Raw genomic sequence first — 14,408 nt, forward strand, 5'->3', positions numbered from 1 at the left:
AGAAACTTTTGTGTATGTTTTTGTGTGTGTGTATATATACACAGATAAAAGTAAATTAAAGTTCCTTTGGCTGCCCATAGCATACTAGCAAATTTACCCGTGTCACATAGGTCTAAACAATAAAAGCAACAGCTGAGAACAAGCTGCAGCCATCAAAACAATTTATTAGGCAAACTGGCAAAGAATGTGCCCAAGTAGCGACCAAGGGAAGGCCACTAGACACAGGATGTGGACAGAAAGCAGGCCAGCAATGGCTGAGCACCCTTGACATAAAATGTTACATAGGTACATCCAGTCGGTTGAAAGGACAATTCCTGCAGAGTTTTACTGATGCACAGGTAGACACATACTCAGGTCCTACTGCTTTTGATAAAACAAGTTTCTGTGACAGACCTTCAGCTGTACAATCTGCAACTCCACGTATCTTCTCAGTTTACTGCAATTACCACCTGTATTTGCTGATCTGTGCTGGCCTACGTGTGAAGGTATAGCATTGGTGGAAATATTTCCAGGAAAAATTTATATGCAAAGAGCCTGAGGAAAACACACTGGAGAAATTTTTAAAACAGCTATAAGGGGGACATTTTATCTAAAACTTGCAAAGTAAAACATTTTACTTAAATCCACTTTGTGCTGACCAGAGACAGAGCATATGCTCAGGGTTATAATGGAAGCACTGAAATGCTTCCTGCTTTGCAGACCCAGAGCCAAAGTCTCACTTATATATGTGTATGACACAAGAAAACAGAACTACTAAGTGGAAGTCTTCACATCATCCAGCCAGTTAGCAGTAAGACTTTGTTTGCTCAAGCAAGAATCAACTGCCTTGAATCGACACTTTAATAGGATTGTTTTCCTAGCTTATGATGGGATTGGTACATTAAGATTAAGATAACTATGAAATGCAGTATGTGCCTGATGGATGCTCTTAGCATTATAAATGTAACCCAAATGCTGAAAAGATCCTGCCTTCCAGATTTAGAAAGTAACTCTTTTGAAGTGACAGCTTAGAAGTTAAAGCATTAAGTTACATCCAGTTAAGCATATTTTCCAGTTACAAGTGTTAAAACTTCTTGGAAAAAAAATGCATTTTCACTCATTGAGGTGGTTAGAACTAAGGAGCACAAAACCACGGAGCAAATATCTGAGCTTGCTACCTGCACTAGATCTCCACAAGAAACTAGATGCTGGCTATGCTAGCAGTATCTTCCAGCAAGTTTTTCGAGTTTGGATTGTTGGGTTTTTTGACCAAAGAATTAAAAATCACAGTTTTTTAAGACAAATTCCAGGACTACTTACTTTTCTTTAAAAGGTGCCACTTTATCCATTCATAGCAGCAGACAGAACTGTTTTCAAAACCTCTCAGAAAGATGATCTTTCTGAGATCACCTGACCCGTATTAATAAAAAATAAACACCACCTCCTGTACTGAGGATTGAGAAGATCCACGCTTAGGTTCATACTCCTGCCATTCATCAGACAAAAATAAGTCTGATGTGCAGCAAGGGAGCATTACCAAAGGGCTTCCTTGAGCTGCTGAAGAAGGAACTTGTTACACTCCAAAGCTGCGTAAGAACAAAGTGGTCCTGCCTTCCTGAACTGCAGGAAGCCGACAGCTGGAAAATCCATGAAGAAGAGATTCATGCGCACTTTCCTACTCCTAACTTCTGTCAGTCAGTGAGCATGTGAAATTGCTCTACACACAGGAGACCAGACGCCCAAAAGAATGTATTTCTTCCTTCTTTCTTACCTTTTCCTCTCTCACAGTCACATAAAACACCTTTGGCACTTAAGTATTTTTCTAGCTCACAAAAACTGATTTTAACCATCCTCAGCATCAGCCAACACCCTCCTAACCCCTGAGAAAAAATATCAGGTTTCCCAAAAGACTAAAAAAACTGTTTCTATAGCATTCATTCAGGACGATGAAAAGGAAAAAGAAAAACCCAGCCAAAAAAAGCTCCTTTCTTTAGATGGGTCCTGCTAGGAACTGAAGGTACATTCTAATTAATATATGGAAGCTATCATCATTTATAAGACACTTCATTCACTGGTATTAGCTTGTATTTGTCATGAAACTCGTAAGTCACATGTTCTCAGAAGTAAAATGATTTTTAACTATTTGGGGTTTTACCTCTTTGATTTTGCTGTCTGCACAACATTTGAAAGGTCTCTAGTCGACATGCATCCAGGGGACATCCTCAGCAGATCCCGTTCCCTATGTTTGTAGGAAGCTATAACTGACTAATGCAGTAAAAGTAAAAAAGATGGAACTTAAGAAATTAAAGTGAAATAAAGCATGAAATCTCAAAAACTACTCAAAAGATGCAAGAAATATGCCTGTATGTGATCAGATGTTCAGCTAGGCACCCAGACCATCACTCCAAATGACCTTCTGCCTTTGATGGATCCCAAAGTTCCCTAATTATACACTCCCTCCTTGCAATTACTACAGACTCCCTGCTGACCTCCTAACCTCCCTGTGCCATTTGCACCCCTGAACCCAGGGCACGCTCTAAAATGTAACACAACAAAACTGCACACAGGGTGTCAGGAGCCATTAAGCAATGCTCCATGGGTACTCTGGGCTCTACATGCTCTTAGCACATGCAGGAAAAGGCTTAACGGAGGGTGAAATGGCAAAGCAGAGTGGAGAGGGACAACACATTCAACATGAGAATGCAAAAAATGAAAAGAAAGAACCTGAGGAGGAATGAAGATGTGAATTAATGTAGTCAGACCTTGGGGATAGATGGCTACAGGATAAAGTGAACACATGTACCTGGCCACATGACTCAGGCACATATCTAGAGCAATTATTAAAATTCCATTGTTACACTTCCTTATAACTAATTACAAGTAATTTTTTCCTCCCTAGCTTTTACAGCATTGGTCAAATATAACCAATTCCCTTATATATGCAATACTGGTAGTTAAATTATACCTAATAGTTCAAAGCAGTATCTTAACTTCCATACACTAAGCTCAGGTTCAGCGATCCTACAAAGAGAAAGGATTTTACTTAAATACCTATAATATACTGAAAATACTTAAATAGTTATAATATACTTAAAATAAATATAATGCAAGGCTACCGAGTCACTAGCCTGATCTCTATCTCTGGCTCCCAATAAATAGTATCTTACCTCAGCAGCAGTCAGATTTTGAATGTTTGGATGTACTCATGAAGCATGGCACTGTTCATTCAAAGAGCAAAAACTAATGTATTTTTGTGGATACATTTGTTGAATGCACAAACCCATGAAATTTTAAAATCCTTGAGGAAAAAACCATCTTTTTACTAATTTTTGAGGGTAGTCCCATCTAGGAATAGGGAATGCATTCAGGGAGGACAAGATCTCACAGGACAATTCCACCTGGTCTGTAGTTCCCTCTTTTCACATTCATTCTCCTCTAAACTCCAAAGAAGTTTTCTCCTTTGGCAGCCTCACAAGACAGCAAACATTTGCTTTGAATCCATGAGGATGAGGAAGAACATTAGCTTGAAGGTTGAGTCAAGTTGGAGGATGCTCTGTGCAGTTACAGGCAACCAACTGGCCATGACCACTACACAATCCCTCCAAGGACTATCCAAAGTCCACACACCTCAACCCAAAGACAAGCTTGTATATATCCAAATATCCAAGAAGCACAAGAAAGAGATGTATCTCTCAAATAGCAATTATTTCTGATTCTCTCTTCTATCTTGTGTATCACCTTCTTTTAATACACATTAAACAGTCCTAAATACATCCAACCAATTGCATTCTATTTTGTGTAGGGTACTAGAAAGAGCCTAGTATATGAAGTTGGATTTTCTTGACGTCTCAGAAAAAAAGAGTCTTGAACATTTAGTATCCTGAGTGACTGCAAAAAAAATAAAAATTTAACAACCCCAACTTAAATTCAGAGTCATATTTACAATGCTTTTTTTCTACAGTGTGCATGTCACACAACTTGTCCTTGGCATTTCAATAAATAGTGATATGATAAAGTACAATGTACCAGTCTTCATGTTTCTAGGCACAAAACTATAAAATTTAGCAACACAGTACAATTGTTTCCAAAGACAACTGTGTGGTACTATTTCTCCACTATCACTTTGGAAGACATAATAAATGCTATCAAGAGATAAGTACAGAATGTATATCATTGCAGTTTTGATTTGTCTACTCAATTCTTAAGAAGTGTTTCACAGACACACTTCCACTGAAGTTAGGAAATTTCGCATTCCCTTTTAACAGAAATGTGTTTAGAGCACTGCTGCAGGCATAAAGATATGTTATTAGGATATAACATACCTTTACAGTACCATTGAAAGCTGAGGAAAAAAGCAATCAACACCAGCTCCCCTCTCACCAGCTCAACTACCATTACTCCTCACTCAATACCACAGTATCTGTTAAGCTACAAACACATAATTGATGCCAATTATTTTATCAAGTCAATAGCTCACTGTGTTTCTAAGGCATGCTTTTTCCTCTGTTATAAGGCTCTTGGTGTCAGGAGTTACATCAACCAACTATATTACTGGCCAGCAACAGATCCTTTGAAAGCTGCATTTGTACATCCCACCAGAGAAGTATCATCATGACTGCACACTGCTGATGCCAAGACATTTCATGGCCAACTACTTGGAATGATGCCCAAGAACTTCCAGCTTAGCTCTCCAGCAAAGGCATCTCACTACATTTCTTTCAGGGAGGAGAATATGAATGGAGACAGGAAGCAGTGACCAACATGCTTACCAAACCACCGCAGATGCTGAAGACAGCCATGTGCGTCTCCTGGGCATTGACATGCCCGCGGTAGAAACAGTGGCGCAAGTCAGGGGACGACTGCTTCTGCGGGGCCCCGACGTGCACCACCGTGTACTGAGCAGCAACGAAGCCTGCATCAGCACTCAGGTTGAGCTGGAAGACCTGCCCGTATGCTCTGAGCTGGTAATGTGTTCGGAAAGCAGCGGGCTCCAGCGGTGCCTCCAAACTCCTTTTCCTCCTGAAGTGATGCGTGTGTGGGAAAACTTCTCCAAACTCATTCACTCGGACAGGTGTGACGATTTCATAAGAGGAGAGCTGCTTCACCAAGGTCTCTGCAACAGAAGGCAGGAGGCTGAGCCCGACCCAGCAGCACAGCACCGACCCCTCGCTGGCATCCGCACTCGTGGCGCCAGCCCGGGATCCGGTGACAGCCGGGGAGCGGGGGGCTGCCCCCGGAGCGAGCCCAGCTCCGCCACTCGTCGCCGCCGGGAGCGAGCACTCCCTCCCTCCTACCGCCCGCCGGGTAGCGGCGGCTGTCCCGGAGGACACGGCGTCCGCCGAAGGACCGGGACCCCCGGTACGGTCGCCGCCTTTGTTGCCGCTGGCTTACCTTGTCCGGGGTGGAAGCGGAGTCCCCACGACGCGGTGACGAGCAGGGCGAGGGGGCACAGCAGAGCCGCCAGCCGCCTCGCCCCCCGCATGGCTCGCTCCGCGGCGGCCGTGCCCGCAGCACCTCCGGGCCGCCGCTGCCTCAGCGCTCGCCGGCCGCCCGGGCCGGCCCCGCACCGCGCCGCTCCTCCATGCGCCCCGCGCCTTCCTCGTGTCCCGCCGCCCCCGCCCGCGGGAACCCGCCCCGCGCCCGCGCTCCCTCTCCTCCCGCCCCTCGCCTCCGCTCCCCCAGCTCGCTCTCCGCCGCCGGAGTGGGCGAGGGCGGCCCTTCCCTTCCAGTCCCTGCCTCCGCCTCCCGTGCCGCTGCCCCCGCGGCCGGCGGGGCGGCGCGGCGATGCCCGCTACCCTCAGGCTGGGCCGTCCCCGCAGTTCCCGGCGGTGCGGGCCCGGCCCGGCCCCGGGGCACGGGCCGCCCGAAGGCGGAGGGCAGCCCCGCCGCGCCTCTGGGCAGGTCCGGCCCGGGGGTCTCGGCCCTGTCCCGCCGCCCCCCGCCCCGGGTGCAGGCGGCGTTACCGCAGGCGAGAGGTGTCGGTCCAGTCTAAGTACGGGCTTCTGAGAAGCCTGGCAACGCTGCATTCCCCCTGGGAACGGCAGAGGCCGTGCCGTGAAAGCCAGCGGTGTCCGTGTCCCACAGATTCAGTATCACCCAGCCGCAGCCCCCCTGATCACCTGTCCCTGTACCGCAGCCCGGGGAGAAGCCGTTTCCCCACGCAGCTTCCAAGGAAGGAGATGTCCAGGCAGAGCCTGACACCACGGTGTCGACAGACAGGCTCCAGGTCCCCTGCTTTGGTTGTTCTGTCTGGGCAAAGTTCTCATAAAGTGGCTTGTCCCAGCATTCGGGGACCCCAGCATCCCTCGCATGGAGTGTGTGGATTATCTGTTTTACTTGAATATTTTTTTCCTGACATGGGGCAATGAGCTAATCCGGCCTTGAGTGAAGCTGTGTAGTACTGAAACAGCCTTCACTGCTAGAATAAAATCATACATCCCTTGTCAAGACTCCAGGATTGTAGAAGGAATACCTGGATTTTTCCAATATATATTGGCATCCAGCATAATCTTGACAATATTGAGTCTTGTTGGGAATACCATATTTCCTCTTGAATACTCAGAAGACGGAGGCTCTCTGATGGATATTGAACTGTTTTCTCTATGTGGGGTCACTGATAAGCATAGTTACATGAAAAGAAAATAAATACTTGAAATCTGAAGGGTTCTGCAAAGTGAATACAAAGAAAAAGCTTGTCTCCAAACACCATGAATATCAAAGAAATCCAACAAGAAGCAAGATTTTCAAACTATTTCTTTTAAACTGCATACACCATAGAAGACTGATCACGGCAGGTAAACAGAACTCCAGTTCTGAGAACTGGGTGTGAGAAGGGAGGTGGGAGAAGTCCATTCTGCCCACCACAGAAGCATGAAGGTACAAGATCCATTTCAGTACCCCGAGATGTTACAGAACAGACATGGGCGAAGTAGAGTAGAGCAAAAGTAGAGCAAAGTTTAAGGATGAGTACTTTGATTTTATTGGCACAAAATGTACAAAAAATAGTAAGACATTAAATTGAAAGGAGCAATTGTTGTACATGCCTCCGATTTCTCCAGCAAATTAGAATTTTCCTGTTTCTTGGGTCTTACTCATTGAAGCAGTTATCAGAGTGCAGCAAGTTAACTCTTTCTCAGTCAACTTAAATGGTTGCAAGTGATAAAGCAAATAGGCACTATTTCATTAAATGGAAGCAAATACCCACTGGTTCAGATGTGATTTTTCACTTGTTTATGATTTGTAAAATTATGTTTTGTAAAAATAAAAGGGATAAAATTACTTTTCTTAAATCTCATTTTAATGTGTTTAGATTTCCCTGTATTCTTTGTGGGAATGGAACCCCAGCTTTTCTATGGTAAACATTGAAAGTCTATCTCTCCCTGAAGATGGACTGTTTAGAACAATTTAAAATTGATAACCTTCATTTAGATTGACACATGTTCCAGTAGCTCCTGTCAGTGCCATGGACAAAAAGCAGTGCCAGCTAAGGCACTTTTTTTCCAAATTTTCAACTGAAACAAAAAGTAAATTTCCAAATATGAATCTGGCAATTCAGGTGATGTGAGGCCTGACAGTTGAACATCTTTTTATACTTATCAGCGATTATTCCTTTAAAAATTGCTGAAGCTCTACAGGTATTAGGCACAAGTCTGATTTTCAAATGCAAGATGGGTTAGCTGTGCAGGAGCAAAGGACAATAGGGCAGGGGATTAAGGCAGTTCTAGTAGTGTTCATGTTACCTGAATGGCTTTGGGCAATAAGCTGCGGTCATTCATTTGACCTCTACCCATATGGCATCAGTTTGAATCTTGTGAGGAGCAAATATAACCCTGTATATCAAAGCAAGTGGTGTGTTTCTATTACAAAGAAATATAAGTACATCCGATAATTCTGAAATCATGGAAATAGTATGTTTGCTACAACTGTTAGAAGTAGAAGGGTAGAGACTGGCATAATCATGAAATGAAGTTGAAGAATTATGGAAGTTATTCAAAGAAGGAGAACTACAAAAAAACCATAATGAAATATTAAAAACTAAATTTAAAAGAAAAAGGGGATAACTATGGAAACAAGGATACAGAGAAGTTGTGCAGTCTCTATCCTTGTATATACTTAAAACTCATCTGGTCAGGAAGTCCTGAGCAACCTGAATTAACTTTTAAATTAATCCCGCTTTGAGAAGAAGGTTGGCCTTGGTGACCTCTAGAGCCTTCTTCCAACCCAGGTTATTCTATGATTCTATGAAACAAAAATTAAAAAAAAAAATTATTGGAGAAAGCTGAAAAGACTGCAGTGGAGAGGAAAAAGGAGAGGAAAAAAGAAAGGAAAATACCTATTAAAAGAACAGAGATGTAGGGGGAAAATCAGAAGAAAATAGTCTTCAGCTACTATGAAACAGAAGAAGAAAGGAGACACAGCTGAGACTATTTAGTAAGATTTTTCAAGACTAGAAGTTCTATACTGGTAAAGCTCCAGCTAAGGCAGTGGAATGATGCTGATTTGCATCTGCAAATGTAGTCCTCAGAGATGTAATGCATTCTGACTTCATTAAATCTGTATTGACATTAAAGCTTGCTATTAAATAGTTGTCTTTAAAATGCCTCCTACATTAGTGAAATAAATCCATCTCTTTACAGTATTTATTCTTTTCACTTATCTCTTTCAGTTGATATGTTTGGAGTGAAGTATGTTGTACCAGTTACTTTTGCAAGTCAATGAAATAGAAGGATAGTTTGTGCTTGCTGAAATCACTTCTCCTCCTTGGGGTTTCTCTGGGGTTTCATGGACAAAATGAATTGCAATTAGGTCATGATTACTCAAATATTTGTATTGTGCACTTAAAATGCTGCAGTAGATAAGGCTTATCAGATTAAACAGTAGAATTCGTAAAAATGCATACTGAAAAATTAATAAACTTCTTCCTTAGAACCACAGATTAACTATTAAATCCTTTCACCTGTTTTTGGCTCCATTTTTTAATTTAAGTGGTCTTTTGTGAGTGATTTTAGCTGAAGATCACAAAGTGGAAAATAAACGTCAGTCATTCAGAAAAGGCAAGGAAAACATTTCACAAGTGAAATTGTTAAAAAAATAAGACTTATGAACAAATTTTATCTTAAAGAGGAGACTGTATGAGATATATATTTTACTTCTTTATTATTTTATCTTGGCATTTTTCTGTCTTGTGGAATACAATTTATATCAGACCTTCAGGCTCTTATTTACTGTTCTTGACCGGACATTAAGCACATTGCACAAATCTGGCCAGTTTGCAATCACTTCTTTTATTCATCCACTTATCTCCCCCTTACCTTGAGATATTAATACCATATATACATATGCACACACCATGGAGCCACCTGACCTCCTGCAGAGGGACAAGAGTGGCCCAAGTCCCTGTTGCCCAAGGCTACTGTTGTCAGGAGCCTGCTGGCCTTGTCCAGACTCTGAGCCTTGCAGTGAGCCCAGCTTGCTGCCTGTCCCATAGCCCTTCCCATCTGTGCCCCACCACACCTCCTGCGCAATTCCATCTGCAGTGAGCCACGGGAGCTGGGCTTGTTGGAGGGAGGTGTCTGGCTGGGTCAGTCAGTATTCTCTGTGTGTGTTGGCAGCTAGGCTGTTCCTGCATGACCAGACATGTGATTTTGATACATACTGCAGTGAAAAAAATGTATGTATACATTTCTGCTACTATCTGCATTCACATTATAGTATTTTTTCAACAGTGGTGACTTACTCTAAGGTTAATGTCTGTAAATTTACTTTTTCCTTAATCAAAAGTAAAAGAAGGTTCATAACTTTTATATTATTTAATGTGAAGTTGTCAAGTTTTATCCTGTGAAATATAGGTTTACATAGACAGTGAAAGGTACTGAATACCCTACTATTGCTTCACTTAGTTTTATTGAGATCCTGAATAATTTTTATATTAATCATTTTGTAGCATTGTCTATTAAATACTAACTTACCGGCAAAAAGTATTATTTGCAAACAGATATATACCAGGCAGTCATAACTACTAATTTAAGAAGCTTGATTAATATTATTTCTTTGTGTTACAATTGAAGATGAGCTCTTTGATATCATCACAAATTCCCTGAGAGGGAAAGCCAAGAGTCATACGCCAGCTACAAAGTATTACACCCAGCACTGTGCAAGCAAGTACCAAGGATGTACTGGGGTTCAGCGATCCAGGACAGAAGCAGACTGATTTGTGCCTTCTGCTAACCCTGGGTCAGGAATCCTGCTCCAACTTCACCCTGTCGTTGTGCTCCATCAGTACAGAGCACCTGTTGTATTGGATGCGAGTATTTCAAGGAGATGCAAATGTAGGTCACCACAAACTCCTGGAGAACATGCACAAGAAATAAAAACCCTCTAACCTGACATGTTCAAGTGATTCCATACCAGTAATTCAGAAAAGTAAGAATTACTGTAGTGTGAAGACAAAGGCATGTGCACTCACTGCCAAAAAGCATGCTGCCTTTTTTTTTTTTTTTTCAAGTCACAGGCACAGTGCAGCTGTTGCTCTGGCTGGAGAGAAAGTAAAGAGACATAGGGTCCAATTCATCTCTCATATCAACGCTGTTAGTTATGCCAAGGATAGTTTGGCTCTTATAGCACTCTCCTAGCTACCAGCCTTTTTCAGAGTCCCACTCTGGTTAATACCTAAAATTAGTCTAAAAGAGAATATAAATTTAACATTCCAAGACACTAACAGCAGTCATAAAATTAGGCATCAAATTATTAATAGCAAGTGAAATGATTCCTAATTGTGCTAACTCAAACCTGTGTTTCCCTAGTAGTACACTGTGCCATTTAGAAATGCTGGCTTTAGTCACAATTAGATTCCTCAAAACCAGAGATTTGCATTGAAATATATGTCCGTGTGGTGAGCAAAGATTAGGAAGATCCAGAGGTATCTGAGCTCCAAACACTCTGCTAGGTGTGGTTCTATAGCATGATGGAAAGGATTACTTAGAGCATAACATGAGAAATCCTCATATCCCAGTGCTGTGTTTCAAAAGGTGTGAGCTTGTTTGGCATTAATGTCACTTTTCTGACATTATAGTCATACGACACAAATGAACATCACAAGTTCATGGATCATTGCAGTATCTTACTGGACCCAATATTGTTATTCATTCTTGGAATACTATTCATATGTTAGAACTCATAAGTCTCACTATGAAATTGCTGAAAACAGAAGGAGAGGAAAACAATGTATAATCCTAACAGGCTTTCCTGGAGAGAGTATAGGTTTCATGTCCTGCAAGAAACTTATAGGAAAAGAGTTGCCAGCTCTCTTCTAGCTGATAGTCACTGAATTAGCATACCAGAAACTACCATCTTAATTCTGTGTTTTTCTCAGATATGGGATATTTTTACTTTCCTTCAGACATTGTTTTACCCAGCTGGGAGACTCACAAGAAAAATACCAAACTGCTCTCCAGGACAATGGATGGATGAGGGCTTCCATGGCGAAGAAATACAAAGCTGTGTGTAAAGAGATATGTTGTGTTTCCATCTTTAGTAATTCTGCAATATTATCTCCTGATAGCCAAATTGAAAATGCTGACATTGCAGAAAGTAGTGATGCTCTATCTACACAAGGAGATTACAGAGAAATTGCTATTCTGGTAAATAAATACAAGTTCAGGAGATGATTTTATCTGAATTTAATTTTAGATTTACAAAACTAATTAAGGAGAGTCGTTTTATCCCATCCAGCTGTTGTAGAATTCATTCAGGAGAAAATCCATGTTTAATTGTATTTCTTCCAAAGGAAATTTGATCTTGTGTTTTCATTAACTGTTTAATAGCATAAACTGGGCATGCTTGTTTCTAATTTTCTTGATGATGTTCCTCATACACTAAAAACTCAACATTTCACTATCAGAAAATCTGTATAACAGATATATACTGTATAGCAGTTAGATCTGCTTTCTGTTGCACATATCTCATTAAGACACCAAAAAGAAATGAATGCAAGGATGCCACATCATTCTTCTTGAGGTGTCCAAGTCAGAGTTATTGCGCAAAACTTCATTTTCACAAACTTGAAAGAAATGGCGTTAAGCTGAAAGCTTTTCCAGTTCTTTTATATCCTTTAGTCAAACATTTTGAGGATGAAGATATTTAGATTAAGTTTGAACAAAGGAACTAAAGTAAAAAATTGGTTCAGCCACTGAACAAAAAGGTAATAACTTTATATGGTGCCAAACAGGACCTAAAATATATGACTTGAATACTTACTGTCCTGAACAGATTTGAAGTTCATACTGCTGAATAGACAGGTCACCAAGTCGATTATAAGTTGTGGGAATTCAGAATAGCAGCACAAGGATACTTTCCTCAGTGCTTTAAAAACTGATTTAATAAGTTTGTCGTGCTTTCCTGAGATGCCACTGTTTCCCTTTATGTGAGACCCATAAAGTGACTACCAGCCAGTGAGACGTACAAAACTGAGGCATTTGTCTAAAACCAGTATTGAGAGAGAACATGTGTGTTTTCTGTAACATAGGACAGGAAGTTTAATGTTACTAGCAAAATTCAAATAACTATTATTAACAATGCTAAGACTTTTCTGCCAAGCAAAGTGTGTTGTGTTGCAGAACCTGTTTGCTAAACGCGGAAGTAAAATCATCTGGTCATTTTATTTCAGTTCCTGGAGAGTTCCGAGATGGACAGTATTTAAATAACAGTACTTTAAACAAAAATACTTTGAATTTGAGTCAACAAGACAGTTTCATTCCCTCTTTTTTCTTCCCAAATCGAATTCCCTCATATTTTAAGGATTTTCGTTTCTAAAGCCAGAGAAGTATTAAACTTCTGTACTCAATAATGCATTTACTACTAAAGGATACTACTATTACTACTGCTACTTAGTTCCACTGTAATTTTATCATGTCTCCCACACGTGCATAAAGATAAGCTCTCTCATTACACTTTGAGGCAATAATGAGCACTTTTATTTGGTACTTAATAAAATTGTAAGACGGTTCCCTAGGCACAGAATAACCTAGAGTCCTGAAAGGGACTTAAGTGGTTGTTAGATGTCTGAGGGGAATATGTGTACTTTGCTCACATGCACATTTCCTCCTGAAAAGTGCTGCTATAAAGCAAGAAATTGTAGATAAGCGTATATAGTGAGTTACCTAGAAATTAGCCATTCTTTAAACTGGCAATGTCAAGTCAGGGCTCACAGGGAGAAATTGCACAAGGTTCTGGCATGTTTGCATTCCTTAGAAACTGTTAGTGCAAAAATAGTTCTTATGGCGATTTCTGAATGGCTACCTCTCTCTGTTTCTAGAAGGCATGGACAATCTACATCCTAATTCATACATAATGAGACGTTATTACAGATATTATGCCATCTCCCATGGCTTGGCATTTTATTGGTAATTAACCCTATACAAACCAAGCACAAATTGAGAAAAAAGGTAAAAGATCTAAAGTAAATTCAGTATTTGGATGTAGTATGGAACCAACCTGAACTCTAAGTAAGAAAATCATAATTCTTAAAACTAGAGTCACCAGGTGCCAATTTTTTAAATTCGTAATTGCAGAATTTCTAACTAATTCAAATCAGCAGAATATTCCAGGGGAAATGCCTAGACATTCAAACACAGGCTACACAAATAGTTACAATTTTGTCACCAGAATGTCAAAACATCATCTGGATTCCATCTCTATTCCATACAGCAGGTGGTAGAAGGAAATCATCTGATACAATGATCTCAAGTTAGCAGGTGGTGGCATCAGTCAGACTTTTCATAAAAAGCAAATTGTCCTCATTAGAAGTTTAGCAGAGAAAAATACAGTTACACTTTAGCTTGTGTTTTAGTAAGTTATTTCAGAAATAATTTAACTACCTATGGTGGCTCAAAAATATACAAGTAATCTTTAAATTCATAAAGTTGTTACTATAAATATCAGTGTTTAGCTACTTTCCTTAGGAAATTTTTCTAATATTCAAACTATTATTTGCTCTTTTAAATTAGTATAAAGGCTGCTTAATGACCATTGCCTTGTGATTGTCTTCTCATTAGACTTAGTGCATCTGTGTGTGCACACTATCTGTGCCTGCAAATTTCTCTGCTCTCCAATTGCCATGAGGGACCATGCTGGTAACTCTCCTCTTCCTACATGCATTGCAACACGATAATTTTATTTTAAAACATCCAATCATATTTCGTCAATGAAATAATGTCTACTGCTCTGCAATCCCCATTTTCTAAACAATTTTTTTACTTACACTATTTCATTGTTTGTATTTATTTATAATCTTTTCTGCTTTCTTGCAGTTCATGTACTTACCTATCCAGTAAACATACAAATAAGCAGATTTTAAAAATGCAATAGATATACCTCTATGAGTTCTTTCTATGCATTTTCCAAAAAAAATCTTTGTTTTCAAAAATGAATTT

General features: G+C 40.6%; 1 protein-coding gene across 3 annotated transcripts in view; it reads right to left on the minus strand.

The window, feature by feature from the left end:
• Positions 1 to 14,408, minus strand: part of ADAMTS20 (ADAM metallopeptidase with thrombospondin type 1 motif 20) — a 136,330-nt gene that overhangs the window by 81,731 nt on the left and 40,191 nt on the right. Inside the window, exons 1-2 of one of the 3 annotated variants that reach the window (XM_014871135.2) lie at positions 5,371 to 5,461; positions 4,749 to 5,092 (exon numbers count right to left, since the gene is read on the minus strand). The exons of the other annotated variants lie outside the window; for them this stretch is intronic. Coding sequence (XP_014726621.2) covers positions 4,749 to 5,092; positions 5,371 to 5,461 — 435 coding nt within the window. Of the gene's footprint in view, positions 1 to 4,748; positions 5,093 to 5,370; positions 5,462 to 14,408 lie in introns of those variants that run through there. 3 annotated transcript variants of the gene reach the window in all.

This window comes from Sturnus vulgaris, chromosome 5 (genome assembly GCF_052056855.1).
Source record: "Sturnus vulgaris isolate bStuVul1 chromosome 5, bStuVul1.hap1, whole genome shotgun sequence".
Taxonomy (NCBI): domain Eukaryota; kingdom Metazoa; phylum Chordata; class Aves; order Passeriformes; family Sturnidae; genus Sturnus; species Sturnus vulgaris.